Source organism: Balearica regulorum, chromosome 4 (genome assembly GCF_011004875.1).
Source record: "Balearica regulorum gibbericeps isolate bBalReg1 chromosome 4, bBalReg1.pri, whole genome shotgun sequence".
NCBI classification, from domain to species: Eukaryota; Metazoa; Chordata; class Aves; order Gruiformes; family Gruidae; genus Balearica; species Balearica regulorum.
This window is the reverse complement of record NC_046187.1, coordinates 17,543,727-17,571,086: the sequence shown is the minus strand read 5'-3', so window position 1 is coordinate 17,571,086 and position 27,360 is coordinate 17,543,727. Positions and strand designations below refer to the sequence as shown.

Sequence of the window (27,360 nt, the reverse complement as noted above, 5' to 3'; positions counted from 1 at the left end):
TATGTACGGGAGGCTTAAAAGAGAGAGAGTTTTTCCAAGGCCTGTAGCGGCAGGACAGGGGGCAAGGTTTTTAACTGAAAGAAGGTGGGTTTAGGTTGGGCATAAGGATGAAACTTTTTACAATGAGGGTGGTGAGACACTGGAAGAGATTGCCTAAAGAAGTTGTGGATGCCCCCTCCCTGGAAGTGTTTGAGGCCAGGCTGGATGGGGCTTTGGGCCACCTGGTCTAGTGGAAGGTGTCCCTGCCCACAGGAGGGAGATTGGTCTAAATGATCTTCAAAGGTCCCTTTCAACCCAAACCATTCTATGATCCGGTGGAATTACTTTAAAAGTTGGATTCATCTTCCTTAAACTTTGGAGATTTCTCTTTACTTTAGAGAATGTCCTAATGACTCTAGTATAGTTCTGTTTTGTTGTATGTTACTCACTCTGTTATCATAGGAGGAAAATACACAAGTTATATTCAGGCTTATGTAAAAAAAGGTCTTTCCTTTAGCCCTTGCTTTTTTTTTTTCTTGTTTTGTTCAGCTGGCGATTTCTTCTCATGAAAATGCCACACCTGTGAAGCTGCTACATAACTCAGCAGGGCATTTGAATGGACCAGCACGCTCCATTGGTGCAGCTTTGATAGGATATTTGGGTGAGTTGAGTAGTTGAGAATTATTATGTTTAAACATGATTAATTACTTGTCAATAAGAACTTAGGTCTAGAAGATAAATCATGTAGTTGATGAATGTTGATGGTACATTGTTAAATTTATTTAACATTTTTATATTTTATGGACATACTATTATCTTTTTTTTTTTTGCTAGCATGGGATGCTTGTTATAGTTTTTATGACTTATCATTATGAAAATATACTTAATTACCTTAGGTTATAAACTATTTTCCAGTGCAATATTTCCTGCACCTCCTCTTCTGAGGTGTCATAGTTCTTCTAGTGATATTATTTTCATAATTCAAGCAATGCTAAAATGCAAATTACTTGCATGTATTCATGATGATTTCCTGCAAGAATTAATTTGATTTGATTTTAATTTATGTTCTTTCCCTATGCTCAGGAGTAAGAACATTTGTCCCCAAGCCTGTTGCCACTACACTGCAGTACATTGGTGGAGCTGCTGCTATTTTGGGCCTTGTAGCCATGGCATCAGATGTAGAAGGGTTGTATGCAGCTGTGAAGGCCTTGGTCTGTGTGGTGAAGAGCAATCCACTAGCCAGCAAAGAAATGGAAAGAATCAGAGGTTATCAGGTATGTAAAAAATGTCCTGAAACAGACCAGGCTGATTGAATTTCACTGTCTGTCCTAGCAGTTCCCATGGAAATTCCTTGTTGTGTTGTGGTAACCTGAGTTTCTGATATTAGGTTTACTGAGCTCTTGGCTAATTAGCATAGATGAGTTATTTAGGATGGCTTTTAAAGGAGAGGGTGGAAAGCTATGCTAAGCAGCTGTGCACGTTTGGCTGGTTTGCTGACACTGACCCTTCATTAATAGCAAGGAAGAGCACAACTATGGCACGTAGATGATTCTTTTCCCATGATTGTGAATCCATTCCTGCAAGTCCGGGAGCTTCTGTCTCTGTTATCTGCTAGCAAGACAAGAGGATAGGAATACATGAAGAAAACTGAACGAGTGGACTCCTAGAATCATCATTTTGAGGAGACTGCACAGACTTGATAGTTAATGATGCTGTTTGCTTTCGAGCTGAAGACTTAATTCTCCTTTGGGATAAGGAAAATGCAGTCAGTTATAGAGAAGGATTAGTTGACTGACTTGAAAAGATCTTCACATGACATTTTATGTTTCTCAGGAATACTGCTTTACTGAAATGGAAGTTTTGTGCTGTGGTTTGGGTGGTGTATTTACAAACCTTGTAACGCTAATGGCTAGTATAGTTATGTCGAAACATTATTACATGTAGCCTGTTGCAGACCTTGACTTACTTTAACCAAACAAATCCAGACAGTGTTCTCCTTGCACCATCAGCAGTCAGTGGATCATCACATATGACCTTACATTCCACTCGTATTGACCTCAGCAAATAGCATGGTTTGAGAGAGATTCCCAGAAATCTGTATTTCTTTAGTAATGCTTCAAGGAGGATGGTAAAGCTGAGCACGTCAGTACATTGAGAGTTTAACAAGTTTGCATCAGAAGATGAGAAATAGCTATAATACATCTGGCAATTTGTTCTTTCCCAACCCAGATTATAAGAAGTTAGAGCAGAAATGAGGACTGAAAGGACAACATCTATGGTCATGCCTAGGGCAACAAAGGATAGCAAGAAAAAAGAAAGTCAGGTTTATTCAGATTTATGTTGTCATGGCTACTTTTCTTCATTGCCAGAATACCTCTCATTTATGCATGCAGTACTCTATGGGCGCTCTGTTTAAGTCTGCCGTGTCCACAGTTGCTGTCCAGGAGCGCAGCTATCTGCAAATGTCTCGTGCTGTCTTAAACTGTGACTGACTACCAGAGAGTTGAGGTTTGTCTGTGTGTGCCTAATCCTCAGGGCCTACATACTCTCTGCAGTGTAAAACAGATGCTTTATGAGTTGGAGGGTGTCCTTGATGTGCCCACTTTCTAATCAACTGTAATGCCACTTTTAAGCTTTTTTCATCAAGAGTATCAACTATCAGACATACTTTAAGGGCCTTCTCAAAAGGGACATTTCATCCATGCTTCTTTGTGCTTAGATGACATTGCTGTGTGTTCATAGGCTACTAATTCCTTTTCTGTTCACTTGTTCAAGTTGCTGGCAATGCTGTTGAAGAAGAAACGATCCCTTCTGAACAGCCACATACTCCATCTGACCTTTTCCTTGGTGGGAACTGTTGATAGCGGGCATGAGACCTCCATTATTCCAAATTCTGCTGCCTTCCAGGATCTGCTCTGTGATTTTGAAGTATGTAAAGCTGCACAGAAGAGTGATGATGATAATTGATAATGATTAAGTCAGGTGCTGATAGCATACCTTAAACACTGAACAACAGCAAACTAGATTGTTAGCCTCAGAATTTACTGTTTCGTATATAGTGCAATAAAGCAGCTGAGCAGCAAGATTATTGGTAACTTTTCCTGCCGAAATGGCTTGAATCGCTGTAGGAACAATGAATGGTACCACAGGTGTTTCTACTTTGTTGTTTTAGAAGATATGTTTTGTATTTTTCTGTTCCACAGCAATTTCTTTTAACCTGTGTGTTCTACTGCAGTATGTATATTGAGGCATGAAAAATGTACTGAAAATAACAGTAGGTGGTAAACTTTCAACATACATCTCCTGCAAAGTTAATAGTAAGCCAATTAAAATTCTGCTTGCATGACCTATGAAATATTGAAGCGTTGTTGTGTTAAACTGAAGAAAGTAGAAAAGTTCGCAAGGAAATGCTAATGTAATAGAGGCTGATAAACAGTGTTACATGATGCGTAGAACTCACTGTTTAGTGTTTGCTCCCTTGGTATTATCTGTACCTGCAACAGACTGAGTACAAGTATTCTGATTTGCATACACTAAAATAAATAAATAAATGTTACTGCCACTAATCCAGCTATAAGGATACTGACTTAATAGTGCAAGTCCATATTGCATAAATGGCTTTATGGACTATCCATTTCCTTTTTTTTAGACGTCTATCTAAGTATTTCAGAGCACTGGAAGCTTTAATTAAGGGTCTTGTCTGTGAAAAAACTCAATGGTATATAGTCACTTGGACAGCAACTACTGTACGAAAGATCCAATTTCATATTGTTTAGATCGTCTGTCTTTTGTTCTCTGAAGACCAAGAACAACTGGAGAACAAATATACTTAAGAGACTAAAAAAATTAAAAAAAATATGCAAGTAATAGATCTGTGAGTCATTAAGAAGAAACTTTCCAAAAGCCTCAGGTTTTGGCTTTTTAAAATATAAATTATTTATTTTATTTCTGTATTCAGAAATCAGAGATTCAAACATTTCATTTAAATTGGATAAATTAGATGTTCTTACCCTTATGCTAAACAGAGGAATGAAAAGAGCTGTTCTGATCATTTTAGATGGTAAGATTAGAAGAAAAGGGAAAGCTAAAAAGCTTTTCATTTAAGCCAGTTTTATACACCAGAGCACAAGTATTAATTATGGTTTGATCAATAGCAAGTCAATTTTAAGATTTGCAGCTATAACTGTGAGCTTTCTGGCTTTTGTGTCTTTTATTACTTCTGTTGATTGAACAATTGATTATTTTTTTTGTTTTTGTAGACAATCTAAATAATTTTAAATAGTGTGCAAGAAATGCTGGGTAAAGATTAAAAAAAAATAAAAATCAGGGAAGACCTGGAGTTCAGTCTTGGCAGAAGATAAGAAGTTAATTTTAGAAAAAGAAAATGTTCACTTAAGCCAAATAAACTTAACACGGCATTTTGCATCAGCCTCGTAAACCCCAATAACTCCATTGGAGTCACTGCACCATCTGTTTAAAGAGAAATTCCAGATAGTGTGTGACTTTTTTGTCTAGAACTCTAAAAGTTTTCAGCATGATACACTAACAGAGAATATGTTTGGTACCAATGTGTGTTTCTTTAGTCTTTGCTACTATATGTAATACTTATCTGAAGAATAAGCAATTGAGAACGTTGCAATGAACTTTTGAGTCATGTAGACAAACAGTTTTTATCTCTTCAAGCCTTTCATAACTTTGGGTATACTAATGTCAGTTTTTAATCTTAAAGTGGATTTGTGTGCAGAAACATATCATTGTTTATTCTGTTTTTTAGGTCTGGCTTCATGCACCCTATGAGCTTCATCTGTCATTATTTGAGCACTTCATAGAACTTCTCACTGAGTCCAGGTATGAGCCGATGCCAGCCTAGTAATGAGACTTACAGGATTAGGTAATATGTGGAGGATGCTCCAATTTTAAATTGCCACCCCCTTTCTTCTTCCAGTGAAGCAGCAAAGAACGCGAAGTTAATGAGGGAATTCCAGCTCATCCCAAGACTGCTCTTGACTCTTCGAGATATGTCTCTGTCCCAGCCTACTATTGCTGCGATTAGTAATGTGCTGAGCTTTCTACTTCAAGGCTTCCCTAGCAGCTATGACTTGCTCAGGTAGCCCATACCTGTGATAATTCTGGCTTTTGTATTTTTATTAGGTTGGTGATCTTGGTCAAAAATACATAATGGTAATACTGCTGTGGAGTAAGTAGTGTGAAATGCTCATGTACTGAATTTTTTCCTCTAAGAAGTAATGGAACTAGACATAGGCAATAATTTTGTTAATGTCTTGATTTGCATATTAAATTCAGCTTGTATCTAAACAGGTATGACTGAATGATTACACTGACTTAATGTTCTGCAGGCGAAAAGCGAAGGTGCTGTATTGCAGCTCCCTTGTTCATGTGAAGCACTGAGCACTTTTAAATACCATTGAATGTTACTTAAGATTGAGTATAGTGATACTTCTGGTTAAAATGCAGCTTTGATTACTTTCCCAGATGAAAGGTTTCGTTCAAAATTTTTTCTTAATCACCACTGTGTAGAAAAATATTTAAGACTGTTCAGATATAGTACTTTTAATTCTGACTGATGAAAGTTACATAAATATTTGCAGTTCATATGTACAGGTGTCTTTTGAAATGCTTTTAAATGAGTTCAACTCCTTGAAAACTTAATTTTCTGTTTCATTATAATGGAAATGGATAAAATATTGCAAGGCTTGGGGATTCTTTGTGTACAAGTGGTCTTGTTTTCAGCTTCTCACTTTAAGTACAATTAAAGATGTTAGAAGCATCAATCTGAACATCTTGCCTGTCTTTGTTTTAATTATGCAAGACAAAAACGTTTTCAAGAATAAACCCGTTGATTTTATGCTTAAATGGTTATGGAACAGATTGTAGAGTGCCTATCTGAGTGTTTCTTGTTCTCCTTCCTGGCAATAAAAAGTATTGTATAACTTGGGAAAAGTTATACTAGCTAGGGACCATTTCAGGTTAGTTACAGAGGAAAGGGGAATATATTGCATCTCCTTTCTTTCAGTAGCACATTATCATGTTGTCTTAGAAAACCATGACCTTGTGTTACATCACCTCGAGCAATAGGTATAAATGTTATACTAGAGTCAGGTAATCACTGGTTTTGATGTAATACTTGTTCAGCTGTAATGATTTGAGAATAATGTTTTGTTCTCCTTTCTTTAACTTGTGGTGTTCCTTTTACTAGGACTTGGTGGTATCTCCCAGTTTCCTTTCTTGAATCCTAGCATTTACAGGGTCCCTTACCTGCTGACTTGTCTGCAAAGATTCCATTAATTACGATGCATTAATTTGGTTTTTGGCTAGTAACCTTAGATGGAGGCTGTTTTCCTCAATCTTCAGATGTGAGAGAGTTGGCATTTTTGGGTATTGCCCTCTCACTAGTGTTATGGTTTTATATTTAAGGTGAATTATTGATAGATCAGAGTGCATCTGTCATATCAATTAATGATGTGTTTTCTGTATACATCAAGGTTTGGACAGTTCATCTCTTCCACTTTACCTACATTTGCAGTCTGTGAAAAGTTTGTAATCATGGAAATAAACAATGAAGAAAAGCTTGACAGTGGTAAGTGATGGCATGGCTTAGAACCAGTGGAAGAGAAACCCCTTTGTCATTTCTTCTCTACTTAAATGCATAAAATGTAGAAATAGTGTCATTAGCAATACTGTAATTTTGTTATAACCTGGCTGCTAGTTAGTTGTGGTACTTTAGTTTTCAGTATTGCGTGCAAAGCAGTGCAAACTCCTTTTGTTTTCCCTCATTTAACAATGCATGGTTTTGTTCTGTTTTCTCCACTTGCTCCTTCAAATTAGCTGTGCACCTCTGCTGATTTATGGGGAGGGGCAAAAGACAAAAACTTTACTAGGTGCATCTGCCCACCAGGTGAGGAGGAAGTGAAAGAATTAGCTAAGGCAGCTGAGTTATTTTTTTTTAGGCAAAAAAAAATTGTTTTATTGTCCTTCAAGAATGCTTATATTGAATTGTTTCGAGACCATTTGTACCCTTGTTTTCCTAAAGAAAAAAGGCTTACGTGATTGCTTTTTCAGTCAGTCTCCCTGAATAGAAATGTTTTAGCCTCACAGTGGATGTCACCCAAATAACTAGAAGGGAGTACCCAAAGATCCTACATTTCTACATCTCTTGGGAATATATGGGTGCACAGGGACAAGTGAGAGAGAAGTGTTTCAGCTTTACAGTTAGCTTTATTGGTCTGGTTTCCTGAAGAACAAGGTTGAGGCAGTCTGCACATTCATCATTATCCCCCTGTTCTTTCTGAATGGTTTTGCTTATTGCAGTTTCAAAGATAACTAAGTCAAGCTTTTTAGTGAAAAAGAGAGAGTGGGTATTGCAGAGAGATCCAGATTGGTGGATCTCTACGCTACAGGCCAGCTGTGGTTTTTTCCTAGGCTAATCACAGCTTGAGCTGCTTTTTGCTTACTTGAGGGACTGAAGAACCTTGAGGAGAAATTCAGGCTGTGGCAGAAATGGAGAGAGAAGTTTTTGAGGCAAAGGAGATGAGATTTTTGGGTTACGCGTCTTCACCAGTTCTGCTGTATTTCTGCCATAGAACATGCTTTGTGTTCGTGTCTGTGACTTGTGCAGAAAACCTTGGCCCAGAAAGTGTCCATTTCTCTGTCTTAATTTTTGCATGTTACTTCAAGTTGTGATTTTTTTTTTTTATTTTTTTTAAATGTGATCCTCCTTTGGCAGCATTAGGTACAATAAGAGAGATTCACAAAGTAACTGTAAAGCTGGTTCTGAGCTGCATGTATTGGCTTGGTTTGCAGTAAGTGTGTTTTTCAACTGATGATGAGTTGGGGCATCTGTTGAAAGAAAAGGAAACTAATATTTCTCCCCACTTCTTAGATTTGGAGGGAGTTGGGAAGTATCTTCCCCCCCCACCTTGGGATTCCACCCAACCACCCCACCCCCAATTGCATAATGCAAAAAAGTTTAACTATGATGTTGTGGGGTTTTGGGTTGGAAGGGATGGAGGGGGTGTGTGATTGTTTTTACGTTTCTACCTGCCGGGAGTGACTAGCTTAGCTAATTTGGACCACCTCAGTTTAGATTATTGTCTGAGAAGCTGTGATTCCCTTTTACCCATTCTTCAAACTGACCAGCCTCTGTGTGATGGTAATGGAGCACCAAGCATTTCTCAGGAGCGTATAGCAGGCTGCCTGCACTTCAGCACAGCTTTCTCACAACCATGTGGGATCAGATTGTATTTACTTATGTATGGAATTTATGAATAGCCTTTAAAATGTCTGAGTTCCAAAAGCCTAATTTTGTCCCCTTTTGTTTTTTTTTTAATGTTTAGGAGCAGAGGATGATTTTGGAGGACTTGTTTCAGCTAATCTTATTCTACTGCGAAACAGGCTTTTAGATATCCTTCTGAAACTTCTATATACATCTAAAGAAAAGACAACTGTTAATTTGCAGTAAGTACAAAAATCCTTGAGGTAGAGAAAGGATTTTTATTTTTTTTTTTATTTCAAGGGGGAGCATTATATAGCTGCCATTCAATTCACTGTTGAATTGCATAATTTTATGGGAACTATTCAATGATTTATGCAGATGTCACTGAATTAGCTTTGGGTATGCTAGCAGAAATGAAATGCCTGATTATTGAGTTGTATGCTGTCAGTTGTGGTAGCGAGAATGATAGTACTAAGCAAAAGCTGGTGTAACCAACACGTATCTTTCAGCTATTGCATTAAATGGCTTTTGTTTCAAATCTTTAAAAAAAAAAGTTTAAGACCATGATTGACAGCATTAGTAGAAACTTATGCTTCAAGTTAGGAACAACAGAAGTAACTATCAGCAGGATACATAATAGATTTGGGGGGAGATTGCTTCCCTCTTATTGTTACTTCATGAAAGAAAAATAGTGTTTGTAAAATTGCTGATTTCAAAACTTGGAGGGACAGAGGATCAGAAGTGAGTAGGATGTAGTGGGAACAAGTGTGGAAGTCTGGCTACTTCGATTTTTTTTTTTTTTTTTTTTAAAGTTTTGTTATCTGGAGAGCCAGTTCTTTAGCCTTCTGCACTGCTCAGGTACTTCTTGGTGCTGTTTTCTCATAACTTGATGCATGGCTATAGAGAAAATCTGTTGAAAGAGAAAACTTGTGGTTTTAGAGAGGTGGGATAGCTGCTTTTTTGGTTGAGATTAAATGGCTTCAGTAGGGGTTATTGTTAGGAGCATTGACCCTAGAATGCCTTAGTTCCTTAAAATTGCATGTGAGAGAACATGGTGAGCTGGAGAAGAGACTTTGAAACAGTGTCAAGACAAACCTTGACAAAATACAACTTTCAAACAACTGCCCAGTAGGCTATATTGAGTCTGTTGGAGGAGGTATTTTGTGGATGTATGGCATATGTAGATTGCGTAGTGATTAACTGAGTGTTGGTTGACATATAACTCAAATCTGTTTTGAGCTTTTCAGCAATGCTGCTTTAAAAAAAAAGGGGGGGAAAAAGACCATATTCTTTCAAATTTTTATTCCTAAGCAACTCTTCCCTTAATAATAAAAATAAAAAACAATAAATAAATAAATAAACAAAAACCCCCAAACCAAACAACCTTCATTTTTTAATACCAGTTTATTTAAGAAGGCTTGTGAAAACTCTCTACCTATGTACAGCTCAACAAAAAGTATTTCGAAATTATAATTTGTGGACAAACATTTCTAGTTCAGCATTGCATGTTTGCTATCAAAAGCAGCAATTGGAGAAATCTCATGCAGTGGAATAATTCTAGGAGCTGTATTTAGTCTTCTCTTTCTGCTAAACAGATACACTGTGCATGTTCAATTTAAGAAGATTTGGTGAGCAACATTGCTTGTCATATAGCAAACTTACCTAAGAATTCAGGTAACTCTTCAATAGATCTGAATTTTCTCTGATTTTGAAGCTTGCTCTGTAGTGGACACTGATTTTTAGTTTTTATTTTTTTTTCTATCTAGTAGAAAACTAAATGCTGTAAAATGTGACGTTCGTTTGTTTGTTTTCTCTCTCTCTCTTTTTAATTAGGGCTTGTGAAGAACTAGTCAAGACACTGGGTTTTGATTGGATTATGATGTTTATGGAAGAACATCTACATTCCACCACAGTCACAGCAGCCATGCGAATTCTTGTGGTCCTATTGAGTAATCAGTCCATCCTTATGAAATTTAAGGAGGGTCTCAGTGGTGGAGGCTGGCTCGATCAGACAGATTCTGTCTTGACCAATAAGATCGGTACTGTACTAGGTATGGCATCTCAGCTCCCTCGTGACTGAAGAATTGCATGGGAACACGGGTGCATGTGTGTCGAGGCGGGGATTATTGTATGAATACTGTCTAGCAGATGCATCCTTTCTGTTACTGTTGTCTGTGCTGCCATCAGGTGCCTCTGCACTTTGTTTTTCCTACAATTAAGAGTTAGATTTCCTAGGCAAAAGCAGTTTTACAAAACTGCATTTCAGTTGACATTACACAGATTTCATTGTAGTTCAGTATTACCTCATCATCTGCACAAAGCCTGTGTAGCTAATCGTTTTTTTCTATTACCATCACGGTAAGGTTAAGTATGTCCCATGAGTAGACACATCTGAGCTAGATTGAAAGGTAGCATAGCATAGTACCTTATGTACACAGCTAATAAAGATTCAGTAAAATTTGTTTGTTTGTTTACTTTTATTAGAGCACCACACAGTGTTATACCTGAGCTGCTTTGTCTAGTGAGTTCTGTGCCGATTGGATTTACCAGTTTGGATTTTTGCTATCTTGGGAATTTCTGTGTTCGTGGTATCATCTCAGCCTTCCTTTTTCTCTCCCTTTCCTGCATTCTTCTGCATGCTTCTCTCTCTTATTAAAGACTTTCTTTGCAGACTCTTAAAGCCTCATTTATCCAGGTTATCAGACCTTTCTGTTACTCCGTGTGATCTAGAATTCAGTGAATAAGGCTTTAGTGCTACAGGACCCATTTTGAGCATTTCCAAGCTCTCTGAAATGCATCTCCAAGTGTCAGAAATAATGGATGTCAATTCTGTGTAGACAGGTGTAGTGGCGATTTCCTGTGGACCTCGGGTTTGTTTTTTTTGGTTTTTGGGGCTTTTTTAGACAAAAATAAGATAGTGCTTTTCAGATGAATGTCTGTTCAGACCCTGATGCAAACCCAGTGACATTAAATGGGAGTCTTTCATGAGCTTGAGTAGACTTTAGATCAGGGCAGTGGTATTAATAGTACTTCTAACTTAGTTGTTCCTGAAATGAGTGTACAAGGAGTCACCTCTCTGTGTTACAGCAGTATATGATCTGTTTCTGCACTAAAGATTTTTCTGAATTGGTTTATTATAAGGAAATAATTATGAAGTGTTGTTGAAGTGATCTTACTTCAGGAAGAGGGCTTTTCCTGAAATAAAAATATAAAGTCCTTTTTTTCTTTTTCTTCTTTGTCTCTTTGAAATCTATCCAAGTGTCTTATGTTATCTTGTTTTTTGCATAAATAAAACTGTCTCTTAAGTGTGTCTACTTACAGTGGTTTGCCATAATATATCCCTCAGAATATTCAACTAGGAACATAGGATAGTTCTTCGCCTTATTAATAAATTAGGAAGATTAAGGAAAACAGTTTTTCTGAAACCATATTACACATGCAAACATTTATTGTTAACACACTGTAGCATCTGTTGTTTGGCTTATTCTGATGAAGGGCCTGTATTTTGTTTAAGAAACAGTATTTGCACATGCATGTGCCTTAAAATTTGAAAACCATTTCTATTTTAGGGAATTCCCTGTTGTTATCCACTTTAAATGCCCAATAATGCAAAAATTTTCTCAGTCACCAAATCTTCCTAAATAAGATTTTGATCTACAATCACATTTGGAGAGCATTTGTAGAGTTTTTCTATTTTTCTTATTATAGTATCACTTTAATTGAATCCAAGCTAGACTGTGACCAAAAAGATATTTTTAAACTTGTGTCTCATCAAATAATAGTGACAGATTATCTAATTTTCATACCCTGTGTTTTTTAATAAATTATGATATATTGGCTCTGAGATTTCTCATAAAACCAAATACGAGCCATTTTTGTTCAAGATTACTGATGGAATTGCTGCAACTTTGTAGCAAAGATTTCATTAGTCTGTTTCCTAGTAGACTGTTAGTCTGTTTCCTAGTTTTCTGTTTAAAAAGTCAATTTCTGGCAGAAAGAACATCTGTATCAGAGCCACAGAAGAACAACCTGATCTCTGGCAGTGTCAGAAGAATGGCTCACTGTGCTGATGTGGAGACTGAACTGTCTTCCTGCCTCCTTCCTTACTTGAAAATAAGTGGTTCTGCCATCCCAGTGTGTTTTTTTAAGAGGAAAATTAAATACCTAGGTAGAAGCAGGGTCACAAAAAGTGAGTTTTGTGCCTCTGGCAGCAATAAGATAAAATAAGAGCACTTAATGCTTCATACCAGCTGATTAACCAGTACCAAAACAGCTGGAACAAGACATCCCTGAGACATCTTTGAAAACAAATTAGCTGCCCATCAACTTAAATGGGCCATGCGTTTGCTGCTTTGTAGTATAAGTCTGGAACTGAGATTATGAGGTGGTATTTCCCTCTCAGCCAGCAAAATATTTTTTTTTTTCAGAAGGTTGGCTGTTTCAAAAGTCTGAAATTGTGGTCACAGTGAGAAAATGGATCTGTGTGTGTATGCAGTAGCATTAGGCAGTCTGTATGGAGCACTGTCATCTGTGTCGTACTGGAAGGCAATAATTTCTTTTTTTTTTAATTGAATAAAAAAGTTAGACATCTGAAGTAGAATTGCATAATACATGTGTGATAGTCTGTATGCACACATTCATTTTTTACACAGTTAATTTCTGAGGAGGTACCCTCTCGAGTTCACTACTTGAGTAAAAGTGAGCTTCGCAGACAGTTCCCCATTAACATTGTTGGCTTTTTGTATTTTTTTTTCATCTTAGGGTTCAATGTTGGCAGGAGTGCCGGTGGCAGATCGACGGTCCGCGAGATTAACAGAGATGCTTGTCACTTCCCAGGCTTTCCTGTTCTGCAGTCCCTTCTTCCGAAGCACACTAATGTACCTGCACTCTATTTCCTCCTCATGGCCCTTTTCCTGCAGCAGCCAGTCACTGAACTGCCTGAAAACCTGCAGGTCAGTGCACCTGTCATCAGCAGCCGATGTAATCAGGGTTGCCAGGTAGGGATTATCTAGTAAGATGTAAATGTAATTCTGTCTGTCATGAGAGAAAATAATGGATTAACCTGGCCCCCTCCTTCTCTGCAGCTGACTCACAGTCACGATGTGGTGTTTAGTGCTGAGCTGTTTGGGGTGGGAGGACAAGGTACTGTGAGAGTACGTGGAAGCCAGCCTGTTATGGCATAGTTGTCACTGGTGTCTTTCTGATCTGTTTTGGGGTCAAATGAGAAGCAAATCCCTGGTTTGAGCTGGCATGCTGAAGGCATTGAAGGGGGCATAATTTTTTGCTTGCTTGCTTTGTTGGTTTTTTTTTAGTGATTTTCTGGTTTTGGTTTGGGTTTTTTTTTTTTAAGAGTGGGGAGTTGCTATGTTAGAGTTGACAAGGTTACAGACAAAACAAGGTAGCATTTATTTCAGAAAGTCTCAGTGGTTTTGTAGGGAGGCATCTTAGTTGTTGCTGGAAAATGTTTATTGTTCTTATTCTGAACAGGTTGATTTTGCACTTGTTTTAATTGTATTTAAATGAGTAGATATTATATGGTCTACAACCGAGTCCTAGGAAGCCTTAGCATAGTGCTTTATGGAGAAAAGCCACACTCCAGATAGACAAGGTGCCGGTTTGGAATGGATGTAGCGCTAACATTTATCAGTGGGAACTGGAAAGTAAAAATTTCACACCGGAAGGTATTCTGCCTGCCTGTTTTCTCAAGAGGAATACTTGACAGCACATTCAGCACTGTACTACAGTGAAGTAGAGGCATGAGGCTCACCTCCTGCTTACAGTATTGAAGTACAGCATTGTTATATTGAAACAATGTACCTTCAATGTACATTGAAACAATGTACATTCAACTACTTAAAATGCTTAGCAATAGTACTCTTAATGCTAGCGGTTGACACTTTGTCATTTTTTTATTTTTTAATTGATTTAATTTTTTGGACTTGCTGGAAAATGCAACTTTGTTTTGCTCTTTTTTCTTTTTTTTTTTTTTTTCTTCCTGTGGGATACTATATGGGTTGTACTGCTAGATGTGAGTGAAGTAAACTGAGGTGATTGTGCAGCACTTGTGCTGACAGGTCTCTTCTTGTTTCAAAGCACTTAAATACTTTGAGAAGATGAGAGTTGCTGTTACATTAGCCCATAGTTAGAATTTTCTTCAGTGACATGTGACCATATGAAGCTTTTGGGGATAAAGTTTGGAGGATGTGAAACACTTTTTTAGTTACTGCCAAATGAACGTATTGTAGGTATAATAAAAAGTATCAAATTGCACAGGAGAAAGGGATTATTTCATGTCTTCTTTCTTCTCTTTCATCTCTAACAGTTTGATTTAGACTCTATTTGGACATTCATATTTGGAGTTCCTGCCTCCTGTGGCACTGTTACCTCTTCAATACACAGTGTTTGCACAGAAGCTGCCTTCTTGTTATTGGGAATGCTGAGGAGCATGCTGAATTCTGTAAGCATAAAAAATTTTGCTTGTATTTGAATATACAGAATCGTTCGAGTTTGCCATGTGGTCAAAAGCCAAATTAGAAAAGTTGAGGTTATGTTAGTGTCATGACAAACTCAGCTGTGAGTTAGGCTCATAATACTTGGGTGAAAACCATCATTGTCAATGGGTTATTCTATTTTACTTTATGTTTCGATATCTGTAGATATTTGGCCACAAAATTAATGGTGCTTTTTCACAAAAAGGCTGGGCTTTGTGTTTTGCTGCAATTAAAACAAGAAAGCAGAAGGATAAAATGCCCTTGGCAGAGATAATTAGATTTCTTTCCTGATTAACATCATGGGGGAATGTTTGAGACTCTGTATCCCATCTGCTCAGAGCTATGCAAGTTGCAGATTTTGTGCATGAACCTTCCACATGCAGAGAAGTCCTCTGACTATTAATAGCCACATGCTGGAGGAAATTAATTTACTGCCAGAAAACTGTGTCGTCTGCTCATCTTTGAATCTCATGTCAAGCATAGTGAAAGTTTGTTTCTCAGTGAGAAAATTTTGTATTTCCTTGGAGCCAGAATGTGTTACCTACTGAAAATTATCTTATGAAATGTTTGAAAAGCAGCACCTGTTTGGTTGTCGCCTGTTTGGTCATTGTGTTTTGCAATATGCTTTGAGAAGCTTTGCTTGCATGTCCCTCCCATCTTAACATGTTCAGAAGTGTCTTCTGGACATATGTGCTGGTTACATATTCATGACCTGCTGCAGTACACGTTCCTGTTGTCACATGTTCTGTCTCTTGCTGGTGACCTGTTCTGTTGTGTGTTTGGTCTTCACGTGGTTGGACACCTTTGTGACATGCTTAGAGACATATGCTTGCCTTGCTTTCTTGTGCTGTGTCATCAGGTGTATGTTCAGATGTGCCACCACATTGTGGGTTGACATGAGTCAGGTAATTTTTACCAACATGTTTTGAATCATTACATGTTAGGGCACACCTTTTGGCTTATGGTCAGTCATGTGTTGTAAATGTGAGTCTCCTGTTTGTGACATTCTCGAACACATGCTCAGGCATAAGTTACTGTCATGTATTAGGGTGCCATGTGTTACTGCTGTGGGTTTATCACATGTTCAGTCATGTGTCTGGCTACATTTCATCATGCGATTGCAACTGTTTTATCATGACATGTCCTGTTGTAATGTTTGTCATGTTCAGCTACATGCTTCTCATGCATTTATGATATGGTGACATGCTACTGTGTGTTCAGTAACATGTTTGTGATGGCTTGGACACATGTGCTCTTATCACATGTTCTTTTGTCACCTGTTGCAGGCACATGGGTTAGACATGTGGTTTATTGTTTAAGTTGGTGGCTTGTTCAATTGTCACATTCTGGAGGCAAGATTAGCCATGTGTCTGGTCAGGTGTTCATTGTATGGTGACATGCTCAGATGTGTTCTGTCACATTGGGTCAGGTTTGTCACATGTTGATGTGTGCAAACACATTTCTGTTGCTTGTTTGATCAGGTATTAGGTCACATGTTCAGACACTGTGTCTTCAGTCGTGTCGTAGACACGTTTAGTCATGTGTTCTGACAAGTGCTCCAACACACATTTGGCGTGTCCTGGATGTGTTTTTCACACTTGGTTATGTGCTTGGCCACATGTTCAGTCACTTATTTCGTCTCTGCTTGAACAAATGCTTGTCCATTAGTTGATCACATTTGGCCCTGTCTTTGATCGCGAGTCACAATGCTATTTCATTGCATGTTTGACAATGTGTTTGCATATTTGACCCTACAGCTCCTCTTCCTGCAGCTCCTTTTGAAATGAGTATTCTTCAATTAGTGCTAATGTGCTGTTTGTTTTTCAACCCAGCCTTGGCAGTCGGAGGAAGAAGGCTCTTGGCTTCGAGAATATCCAGTCACCTTGATGCAGTTCTTTCGATATTTGTATCACAATGTGCCAGACCTCATTTCCTTGTGGATGAGTCCAGAGTTCCTGTGTGCACTGGCAGCAACAGTGTTTCCTTTCAACATACGACCTTACTCTGAGATGGTAGGAAATTCAACTAGTTAGCTCTTTTGTTTTTCACCTGAGTGTTACTTTTGAATATTTATCCATGAACAGTCATACAAAGATAAAGCTCTACTTATCCTGCAGAAATAGGTCATTGTAAAGTCTGGGCTGGATGTTTTGTACTAGGGTTTTGGAACTGAATTACATGTTCAACTGAAGGCCAGTTGCTGTGCTGTGACATCTGAAACTGCATTTTCTAGTGGACCGTTATTTTCAATCATATGAACAGTATTAGCTCAGATTTACAAAAGCAAAAGAGACTGAGTCAGCCTATGCTGTCAGCCCTCTGCTCTGGAGGATGTGATGAAATCTAAAACCTCTTTCCTCCCACTTCCCATTTCTTTTTTTTGTGGCTTACCCACAAAACAGTGTTCTTGTATTATCTGGAACTACTGAGTTCAAGCCAGGAGAGGGTGTGAATTGAACTTTGCTTGCATTGCTGCTTGAAGTATTCTTTGAGCTTGGTGTCATTCACAAGTGATACTGTTTTTAGAATATGAATGGAAAGGAAACAAACAGCTATTGTTATCCAACATCTAAAAGAAGTTTCACTAAGAACTTGGAAGGATAATTATGCTACAGGTTGGCAAATGCTAGAAGTAGGGAGGGTACTTCAGGAAGTATTTACTGGTAGCATGCTATCTTTTTGTTGTCAATGAAACTGGGAGATTGATTTTTAAAGGTGCTTGCTGATGAGTCTTTCATAAAGATAGTTTATTTTGCTTTTAAGTTAAGCTTGCACTTGAAGTAGGTGCTAGGAGTTCTCTCTCTCTCTCTCTCTAAAAAAGCGCCACTTACATACTGGTAATGCTGCTTTGGCATTCACCTGTATAGAGTTTTTAGAGGAGCCTTGTGTCCCTGAGCAGGTTTTACTTTAACTACTAGGGACCTTGAAACTTTGTGTAGCTGCCTGACAACTCAAGCTCTTTGCTGTTAGAGAGCTCTCTCGACTCCAGATTTGGTTTACTCCTCCAGCATTTCCCTCTGCCCGAATGAGTAGAACTAATCAATCCCTTGTGAAATAGATGAGTAACAGCCAGGTTCTCACAACAAAACACTATAACCCAAATTAAGCCTTGAGAGAAAATTCTTAACTGATCTTTCAACCTTTCTGGGATTGTCATTAAAACCAGAAAGACTACACATTCGGACTTCTCTTAATTTCTTGGGAAAACTCTCCTACTGAAGCAGACCAAATGTTCAAAACATTTGGTGACTTCACATGTAAGCTGGTGATGTGATAAGCCTGTTGAGGGAAATCATATTGTCTCCTCTTGCATTTGGAGGAGGGCATTACATAAAGACAGTCAGTCTTTTGGACTCGACAGCTTTCATTACTGTTTGTGCTTTTGTTAAAGTCCTCTGTAAGAGCTAGCCCACAAAGGTGTTTGTTCATTAGAAACAGGAAAGCTGTAGAGGTCTCTTTTTTTGAGAGATAACTGCACTCTGATGAAGGTGTCATTTAAAAATGAAAAGGCTTAGAGTTCCTTTTTTGTTTTCTGTCATGTAAGCTTGATAGCCTTTTTCAGTTGGCTTCTGTCTGGATTTTAACTGCTTTAGTTAATGACTTTGAAAAAGTTTACTTTTTCGCAATGAGAAAATTTATTTTTACAAAGTATCTAGAAATTGCCCACGTACTTCTTGTTGGTAAGTGAATGTGATCTCTAGCTCACATTTGGCTTGGGAATCTGAAACTAGAATTTGGATGTTTCTGCTGTTGTGTATTAAGAAACTGATCCTGAACATAATAATCTTGTAAAAAGTCTCCTTAAGAAGAAAAATGTGAAGTGAATAGCCTTAGAAAGACAAGTAAAGAATAGAGTAGCAGAAGGACTGCTGCTGATTTGCTGATCTCTAGAGTTTTCACATGCTGTTTTTCACAGGTCACTGATCTTGATGATGAAGTTGGGTCCCCAGCTGAAGAGTTTAAAGCCTTTGCAGCTGATTCTGGGATGAACAGGAGCCAATCAGAATACTGCAACGTTGGCACCAAGACATACCTAACCAACCATCCTGCCAAGAAGTTTGTGTTTGATTTCATGCGTGTGCTGATAATTGATAACTTATGTCTCACACCAGCCAGCAAACAGACTCCACTGGTAGATCTTCTGCTAGAGGTACAGTTTATTTGTTTTTTGTGTTTTCGTATGTTTTTATTATTTGAACTTACTGTGACACTTTATTCCCTAAAATGTTTTCCTCTACTTACCTTTCAAAGCTAGAGGAGTGACGACCTGGGATTCTGTAGAATCCTGTAAATTGTCATGAAATAAGAGACAGAGAAAAAGGAACACTAGTGTCTCATAAATAGTAGTTTATTTGCCAGTCTTTAACAGCTTGGACAGGAAGCAAATGCAAAGGGTTTATCTCAGCCTTCCTTTGAGAATGTTTTCTGGACTTCTCCTCCCAGACTCCCCCCGCTCCCAGCATTTGTGCATATTGGTAACCATCTCAGGTGCTTGAGCTGACAGTCTGTGTGCTGGTTACCTGGCTTTTTTCTTGCTGTGCTCTGTTCTCCCCTCCACATCACAGCCCTACTACCACTTTTGTTTCTGGGCTCCTTAACTTTCATTTGGCTAGTCAAAAAGCACTGTTAGTTGCTGAGCATGCCGTGTCAGTGTTTTATTTCTATTTTGTCCTCACTTTAGAGCAGCCATAATCTTGTTTTGGCATCTTAGCCAATACCTCTTTTTTGTCTGGAAACACAGGTAGTGGAACACGACACTAGATGTTCAACAGTGCAACACAAGAAGTTGTAGCTTTCTTTTAAGTTTTATTTTTGTGGAGTATGTTTCATTTGTTAAACACCTTTCAGACTGACAGCTGTATTGGCTTTGTTGAAAATATAAAATCCCTGCAGAAATATTAAAGTTTCTGTTTTATTCATATTAGATAAAAAGAAGTGGCAGGACATACGGCACCATATGCTATAAAAATTCACAAAATAACTGTATTCTCTTCCTGAAAATAAATTTTTAAAGTTTGTGACACCTGCAGAAAACATCCTTCTATTAGTGGTGAGGCAGGGATTGAGGACTTCAGTTACTCTTTTAACTGCCCCCACCTTTTCAGAGAACATATTTTTGAAATGTTCAGTTCATGTCAATTCACATTTCACCCTTGGCCTACCTATTTGTCGCCTTGTCTATGCATTCCTGAGTCTCTTTGATTTTTTTGATAGCTGCAGGAATTTTGGACCGTGCTTGTATATTTCCTAACAAATTTCCTGGGGCAATTGGGCATCTCTTTGCTGTCACAAAGCAAAAAAATGAATTGTCAAGAAGGTGCAGTTATATGCAAACATCAAGAAGCATGTTTGAGGCCGTGTTCAATCGGTTGCAGTTGCTTTACTGCTGTTTTAAGCTGTTATCACTCATCAATGTTACTGGCCCCTTAGCATAACAGAGAATTGGGTATGTACACACTGCTAAACTGTTATAGGGCAAGACAGAGCAGGTTGACTTAATGTTACATTGCTTTCTAGTGATCATTTAGTTAGGTATGATTATGTATGCATTGAACCACACAAGGTGCTAAAGTGGTTTTCCCCTTTAAGTGCAAAGGAAATTTGAAAGGTTTAGCACATCCATCTATTATATGACTATATCAAGGTTGCTGGAGTAATATGCAGAACCCCACGTAGAAATGATGATCAACTTACATATTTGATCTGTCCCATTTACTTGTTTTTTACTGAAGGAGGGTGGCTGTGTGAACTGGGGAGATCACAGTTTAACCATATGTTTGTTTAGAGATTTGTGCACCTTTTCAGAATGCATTCTTTTCCAGTTCCTCTTATGGCAGAAGGTGAATTTAACGGACTTAATTTGGAGTAATATGATGTATACTCAACATGCATTCTTAAATTTTTAGATAAAACCAAGACTTTTTGCTCGAGACAGAATGTTAAGGAAAAAAACCCAACATAGTTCACAAGAGCTGAGAAAAGAGAAATTCACCTAGAACACCCTCCCCCTCCTTGTTTTTGCTCACTCAGAGATGTTCATCATTATCTTAACATTGTATTTTATCAGGCTTCCCCTGAAAGATCAACACGAACACAGCAGAAGGAGTTTCAGACATACGTTTTGGATGGAGTGATGGACCACTTACTCGCAGCTGATGTTTTATTGGGTAATATAGCAAAATTTAATTATCAGTCTATTGAGCAAAAGCTTTTGATTATTTAACTTTTTATTAGTGTCCTGTTTTGTTACAACTTGACTGTCTTTTTTTTTTCCCTGCACTTTTCTTTCCTTTGATGTGTAAATAGTGTTGCTGTGTTTGTAGTTTTCTTCACTATCTTGATTGTGCAAAAGCTGTAAAATAGGTTATTTTAAGAAAAACTATATGGCATGAATCTTTTGGATATGTAAACCAGACAAATTGCAGTCATAATCATTGCGATCAAAAAGAACTGAAACTGGATCTTGCATCATCTCTCTTGTCCTTGCCTTGATAGAGGATCTGGAGCTTTTGTCAATATATCACGGGTGAGACTGGTTTTTAAAAGTTAGCTTTGTTTCCATTTCCTCCTACTGTACTTTTATTACGGATGCAGCACTCCAGAAAAAAACCTCTGGGGTTAGCACTCCATTGATCAGTTAATAAATGGACAGGAAGAGAATTAGAAGCTTATAACTTTGATGTCAGTAGGGTAGGCTGTCCCACCAGAGCATGGGTTTAGGTGATCGTGAAGTGGCCTGTAGGAATATCGCTGCTCAGGTGCCCAGTCAGATTTTGTGGTGTCCTGCCGGACTTCCCAGGAGCTCTTGGTCTGCTCTATCTCCATCCTAGATGTCATTGGACAGCATGTATTTGTGTTCAAAAGTGCTTGTATGGCTCTCCCTTTCTTGCCACAGCAGTGATTTGTCTGTCTCTGAGTGCAGTGCATTCATAAAATAAATCCAGCGTCATGTTACATCAAGCTTTGGGTCAGGTTCTCGGAAGAGTCTCCTGCCCTTACAAGTACTTTGTTCAGCCCAGGAGCAGGACTTTGGTTTCCCCAGGTGTTCGTTCCTTCTTTGATGTTTTGTCAGCTTCCTCCAGGTGCAATACTATCAGTTGCTTTATGTGCAGATTAGGCAACAAGTGAATATCAACACCATTGATGATTTTTTTTTTTTTTTAAATTATGGAAGCACTTGCACTTTTCAAACTTCTCTTAATATAGCTGGACTGACATTTATGTACATACAGACGTGTGCAGGTGATGCCCATTGATTCTCACTTTTATTGAGCTGAGCAGTGAGGGAGAAGTGATGCCAGCTGATATCACTTGTCATCTCAAGGTGTTTAAAAAGGTTCTTTTATTTTTGAAAAAGCAAAAGTATAATTTAAAAAAGCTACAGGTGGTTCTACACACATGCAGCTCCAATTGAAAAGGAGGACTGTACTTAAATATGATGCCTCAGGATCACAGGACTACCATTTCTTCTGGACTCTTCCCGCTCTAGCCCTCTTTTTGCTGGTCTTTGTCACTGTCGATTTCAAACATTTGCTTACCATCAAGATCATTCTAGTGAAGCCATGAAGTTTTAGATTTTTTTCAAGTCTTTTTCTCTTTTACAGAAGTTTGGAAAGCACAGACTAATGTGAATGTATGCACATGTGGTTTTTTTGGGTTTGTTTTTTTTTTTACATAGGTGAAGATGCATCTCTGCCTATAACGAGTGGAGGAAGCTACCAAGTGCTGGTGAACAATGTGTTTTATTTTACACAGCGTGTCGTAGATAAGCTTTGGCAGGGCATGTTCAACAAAGAATCCAAACTTCTCGTGGACTTCATAATCCAGCTCATTGCACAGGTAACAGTGTTCTTCTCTGTTAGCCTGCTTGCGAAAACATTTTCACAGGTTACGTTAAAATCTATGGAGTGATACCATTAAGCAACCTGCTAGTCATGCATGTCAGGTCAGCATGCTTTTCTTCCCCAGGCTTTCTGTCTCTCTACTGAGCTTTCCTAGCAGATCTTGTCAGTGTGGAGTGCTTTAATATGGGGTAGTTGAGTAAAAACTGCTTTCAGATGACATTTTTTAGAAATCTCCCAAAATAAACAATTAAATTTACCTCACGTGAATTTTGGGAAGCTCCCTAAATTAACCTTGACATTTTTGGGAAGCTTCCTCAGGCGCTTTTATTGGAGATTGTTAGAAGACTCTTACTGTTAGAAATCAGCAGTGAATTTATAGATGTTAAAATTATACGTGTATCATCATGTATGAATGTCATTTTGTTCCTTGAAATTCATGGAATTGAGACTTTTAGTAAAATGCCTATTTTGAAAAATGAGTATGGGTCAATTTGGAGGAAGATTGTGTGCTGGTTAGTTGATTTTCTACTACTATCTGATGATGTTTTTTTACTTCAGTCAAAAAGAAGATCTCAGGGACTATCGCTGGATGCTATTTATCACTGCCTGAACAGGACCATCTTGTATCAGTTCTCAAGGGCGCACAAAACTGTTCCTCAGCAAGTGGCTCTCCTTGATTCCTTAAGGGTTCTTACTGTGAACAGAAACTTAATTTTGGGACCTGGAAATCATGATCAAGAGTTCATCAGCTGCCTAGCTCACTGCTTGATTAATCTGCACGTGGGAAGGTAAATATCTCAGACAGAACCAGGGCTGTAAAGTATTAAAATGACCTATTCTCTCTCAGCAATGACACCTTGTGAATAAGTCAGCAGATTCTGGATAACTGTTTATAACATTCCAGCCAGTGAAATGCAAGCAAGCTTAAATGATTCATTTTGAAACAAAGCTAGGTTTGAAGAGCCTGAGTATAGGGAACATTCTTACCTCCTTTTACAGAGGTATTTTAAAATACTGACACAAGTGCTTATCTAACCATTTTGTTGTTATGCTTTGATAATTTGAAATGTTTTCGAGGTAGAAGGAAATACTGCTGCTAAGTAACTAATAATCAAAGGGATCTGTCACTAGATTTATTGTCTATTGAATCATTTCATACAAATTCCATATCTTAGTACTTGGATGTATAACACTGAGTAAGTCCAGTTAGGCATTAAATCAGATGCCATGACAAATGCTGTAGACACCCACTTTTCTGCATTACTGCAAATGCCTGCCTGGCATGTTAATTTTTTCTTTTCAAAAAAATGTACAACTTGTGTTTCATCCAAAGACATTTGGGAAGCATCATCAGCAGAGACCCTAATGTTCTCCATTTGTGGCCTCATCTGTTCTGTGTTTCTTCAAATATTACCAGCTTCCTCTGGTGACATCAGTGTCCATGGCATGTCATTTTTCATAAACCTTCAGTTCAGCTTGTGACCGCAGATCATCAGAACTCAGGTGGACAGCAGCGAAGATATGTTGCATGTATTAATCTTTGTGATACTGTCATAGGGAATCAAATGATTTAGCTTATTGTTTTTTTTCCTGGTTGCTGTTAATTCATTGTATATTTGTAGCAACGTTGATGGGTTTGGATTGGAAGCAGAAGCCAGGATGACAACTTGGCATATTATGATCCCCTCTGATATAGAACCAGACGGAGTCTACAATCAAGATGTCAGCGAAGGTATTCTGAGAGTAACAAAGACAGAGATATCTGCTAATGCCACTTCTGTATTGTCACCACTAACCCCAGCTACTCTTGGGCTGGGGGTGTGGGGGGGGAGGGAGGTGTGTGTGTGCATAAAAATACATTAAAAACAAGTGAAAAACCACTTAGAAATACCAAGACAGGCATATCCAGGATAAGTTAGTGTTTTGTTAAAATAGCAAGAGCTCTTTATTGTTTTCTGGACACACACCAGAATTATAAATACTGTTTTATATGCACTGAGTTGAATGCAATAGAAATGGGTCATTCTAAGTGGACACCATTGTTTTGTATCAGCTGGATCTTATATGAGCATAGGTAAGAAATAATTGGTATAAGCTGTAGAATTATTATTCTGTGGCATCCTCAGGATCTTTCACTCAAAGTAAATTTATGAGCTAGCTGTGGAAGAAAGGATTCACCTATTATTTTTTTCTTATATGTATATATTTAATGTTTATGTAGATGTGTACTTAAGCACACACTCATGTAAAAATATTAAAGCATTATGTATGTATGGAATTATGTATGTGTTCATAGACACGTATGTCTATAAGATTTTTTTTTTTTAAATCTCATTTTGTTAATAGATGGATGTGAGAGAAGAAGCACAACTAATCAGAGCTGGTGTTTCAGATTCACAGAGAAAAATTTGCCAAAATTAACTGTTAGATACTTTCTGATAGCATATAAGTGGCAAAAAAAGTCTGGTCAGAGGCATTTCACAAGTCATACAAGAGGGGAAGAAACTAGAGTATAATTGCAGAAATTACTCAGTTCACTACTATAAAAATACCAATTCTGTAAGCGCCATAGAGAGCTTGCTGTTTGTGATCTTGTACCTTTGCAGGTCGCCAGCTTCTTTTAAAAGCCATAAACAGAGTGTGGACAGAGCTGATCCATAGTAAAAAACAGGTTTTAGAAGAAGTTTTCAAAGTGACGCTGCCCGTCAATGATCGTGGCCAAGTGGATATAACTGTTGCAAGACCTTTTATTGAGGAAGCAAGTTTAAAATGTTGGCAAAATCATTTGGGTAAGTGTAACTGAGGATTTATCTGTCCTGAATGGTAGATTTCCCTGAAGTGAGCCTTACGCACTGGATGTTTTAATATGGGCTTAGCTTTTGTGTAGCGGTAAGTACTCTAAACTGCCACCATTTAACATCTCTCATTCAGAATAGGATATTCTTACACTCCACTGCACACAGGCCCTTTATTCAACACTGTTGGTGGTCTCGACAAAGTCTTGTGTTTGTGAGTCAGCACACATCAAATAGCGCACAGTAGTTACAGTGATGGAGTCATTTAGCTCCTTCCATGAACACTCAGATTGGCATGATCTGTGTTACCATTCTCAGGATTGGATGTGCCAGGCAGGGAGGGGGAACCCTCTTGAGCACGCCTGGGTGCATCCTGCAAACTCTTGGTCTGGTGACATGATTGGAAATGTGTGACCAAGCAGTCCTTCTCTAGCAGCAGTGATACTACGACTTCTCCTTTGGCTGGAAAATCTGTTCAGCGTAGGAAGCAGCTTTGCAGGAGAAGGACCTGGGAATCCTGGTGGACAACAAATTAAATCTACAAGTTAGCTCTGCACCTGTGTAATAAAGAAGGCCAAATGTTGCTGGACTGAATTAGCAAGAGGTTAGGCAGCAGATAATAAAATTCCGTAGACATGACTCTTTTGCTGATTACACGACTCTAAAATAATTGAGGCTAACCTGGATGTACAGAAAGCAGTTCTGGAAACTTGGAATATTTGTTTTTACAGTCTCTCTATTTCTAGATGTGCTTTGTCCCTGGCTGATATTTCCTTAAGTTTCCAGTATCTCCCTGATAGTCTCTTTGCAGAAATGTTTTGAGTAGAATGAAGGATCTTTCGAGAAATTATTGCTATAAGAAAATAGTAGTGGTTTTAAAAGAAGAAGAAAGCTCAAAGGTGAAGTGAATTAAAGGAACAGGGAACATGAACAGTACTTTCTAAATCAAAGGTAACTGATATACAATACGATCCATTAGCTGAATATTGGGCATACATTAAACTGTTGAGAGAGTTGAACTAAGCTGTGATTTTTTTTTATTTTTTTTTTAGTGCAGTTTTAAAGTAAGCACACTAGTCTTGTGGACTTGGCTATCAACTAGGATGGGTGTATGTGCACAAAAAGGTGTAGTAGGCCCACCTAGCTTCTCTGCTCAATACAGTGTATTTTGCTGCCGGATTGGTTAGTGGGGTCGTGTTGTAGCTCCTTTTTGGGTAGACATATGGTGCTCAGCTGCATTTTTTTTTTTTTTTTTTTTGCTAGTATCTACCCATATTTCACCTGGGGATCTTTACTCATATAAGTCATGAATGTTGGACATGAATGTGAGTGCTGCTGGGCACTCTGAAAACAAACAAGTAACAACAAAAAACCCCAAACAAACAAACACACCACCAACATCCCCAAAACACCCACCTTTTAAAAGCAGTAGCAAAGGTTACTCTAGTTTAAAGAAAACAACTATAATGGGGAGGGAGAAAAAAAAAAAACAAAAACCACTAAAAAGTGCTCCTAACACTTTCTCTTTGTTTTTCAGCTCATGAGAAGAAATGCATCAGTAGAGGGGAGGCTTTGGTTCCAACCACACAGTCCAAACTTTCACGGGTTAGCAGTGGGTTTGGCCTCTCTAAACTAACTGGTTCCAGGAGAAACCGCAAGGAGAGTGGGCTCAATAAACACAACCTCTCTACACAGGTAATTTCTGTCAATTAGTAACACCCAGTCTAAAATCCAGCAATGTATGTTCAGGGTTTGTGGTAAATATCCCAGTGTAAGGAATCCTGCAGAGTATGAAGTGATACCTGGTGCTTGGTTTTCTTTCCCCTTTTTGAATATCCAGACTGGGCATCTTCTGTGTGTCCTAATCTGCATATCTGTAACATTAAGCCAAGAGTTAAACTCTCTGTTGTTGGTGAGACTGCTCAGCTGCTTCTGGTTATGTATATGCTTTATTGCTTTGCTAGTCTGGGTCTTAAACTCAGTTTGCAATACTACTTTGAAATGGAAGCTGTGAGATA

The 27,360-nt window shown here is 38.2% G+C and overlaps 1 protein-coding gene across 6 annotated transcripts in view; it reads left to right on the top strand.

The window, feature by feature from the left end:
• WDFY3 (WD repeat and FYVE domain containing 3) overlaps nt 1–27,360 on the top strand; it is a 181,867-nt gene that overhangs the window by 122,819 nt on the left and 31,688 nt on the right. For 4 of the 6 annotated variants that reach the window (XM_075751284.1, XM_075751288.1, XM_075751283.1 and 1 more), the window contains 18 exons: nt 529–640; nt 1,063–1,253; nt 2,755–2,907; nt 4,754–4,827; nt 4,925–5,086; nt 6,483–6,577; nt 8,334–8,454; nt 10,046–10,263; nt 12,974–13,209; nt 14,535–14,669; nt 16,536–16,715; nt 18,620–18,853; nt 20,771–20,870; nt 22,382–22,542; nt 23,106–23,335; nt 24,170–24,279; nt 25,154–25,336; nt 26,880–27,037. In XM_075751284.1, coding sequence (XP_075607399.1) covers nt 529–640; nt 1,063–1,253; nt 2,755–2,907; nt 4,754–4,827; nt 4,925–5,086; nt 6,483–6,577; nt 8,334–8,454; nt 10,046–10,263; nt 12,974–13,209; nt 14,535–14,669; nt 16,536–16,715; nt 18,620–18,853; nt 20,771–20,870; nt 22,382–22,542; nt 23,106–23,335; nt 24,170–24,279; nt 25,154–25,336; nt 26,880–27,037 — 2,853 coding nt within the window. The remainder of the gene's footprint in view (nt 1–528; nt 641–1,062; nt 1,254–2,754; nt 2,908–4,753; nt 4,828–4,924; nt 5,087–6,482; nt 6,578–8,333; nt 8,455–10,045; nt 10,264–12,973; nt 13,210–14,534; nt 14,670–16,535; nt 16,716–18,619; nt 18,854–20,770; nt 20,871–22,381; nt 22,543–23,105; nt 23,336–24,169; nt 24,280–25,153; nt 25,337–26,879; nt 27,038–27,360) is intronic. The other 2 variants (XM_075751289.1, XM_075751285.1) reach the window with 1 other exon arrangement.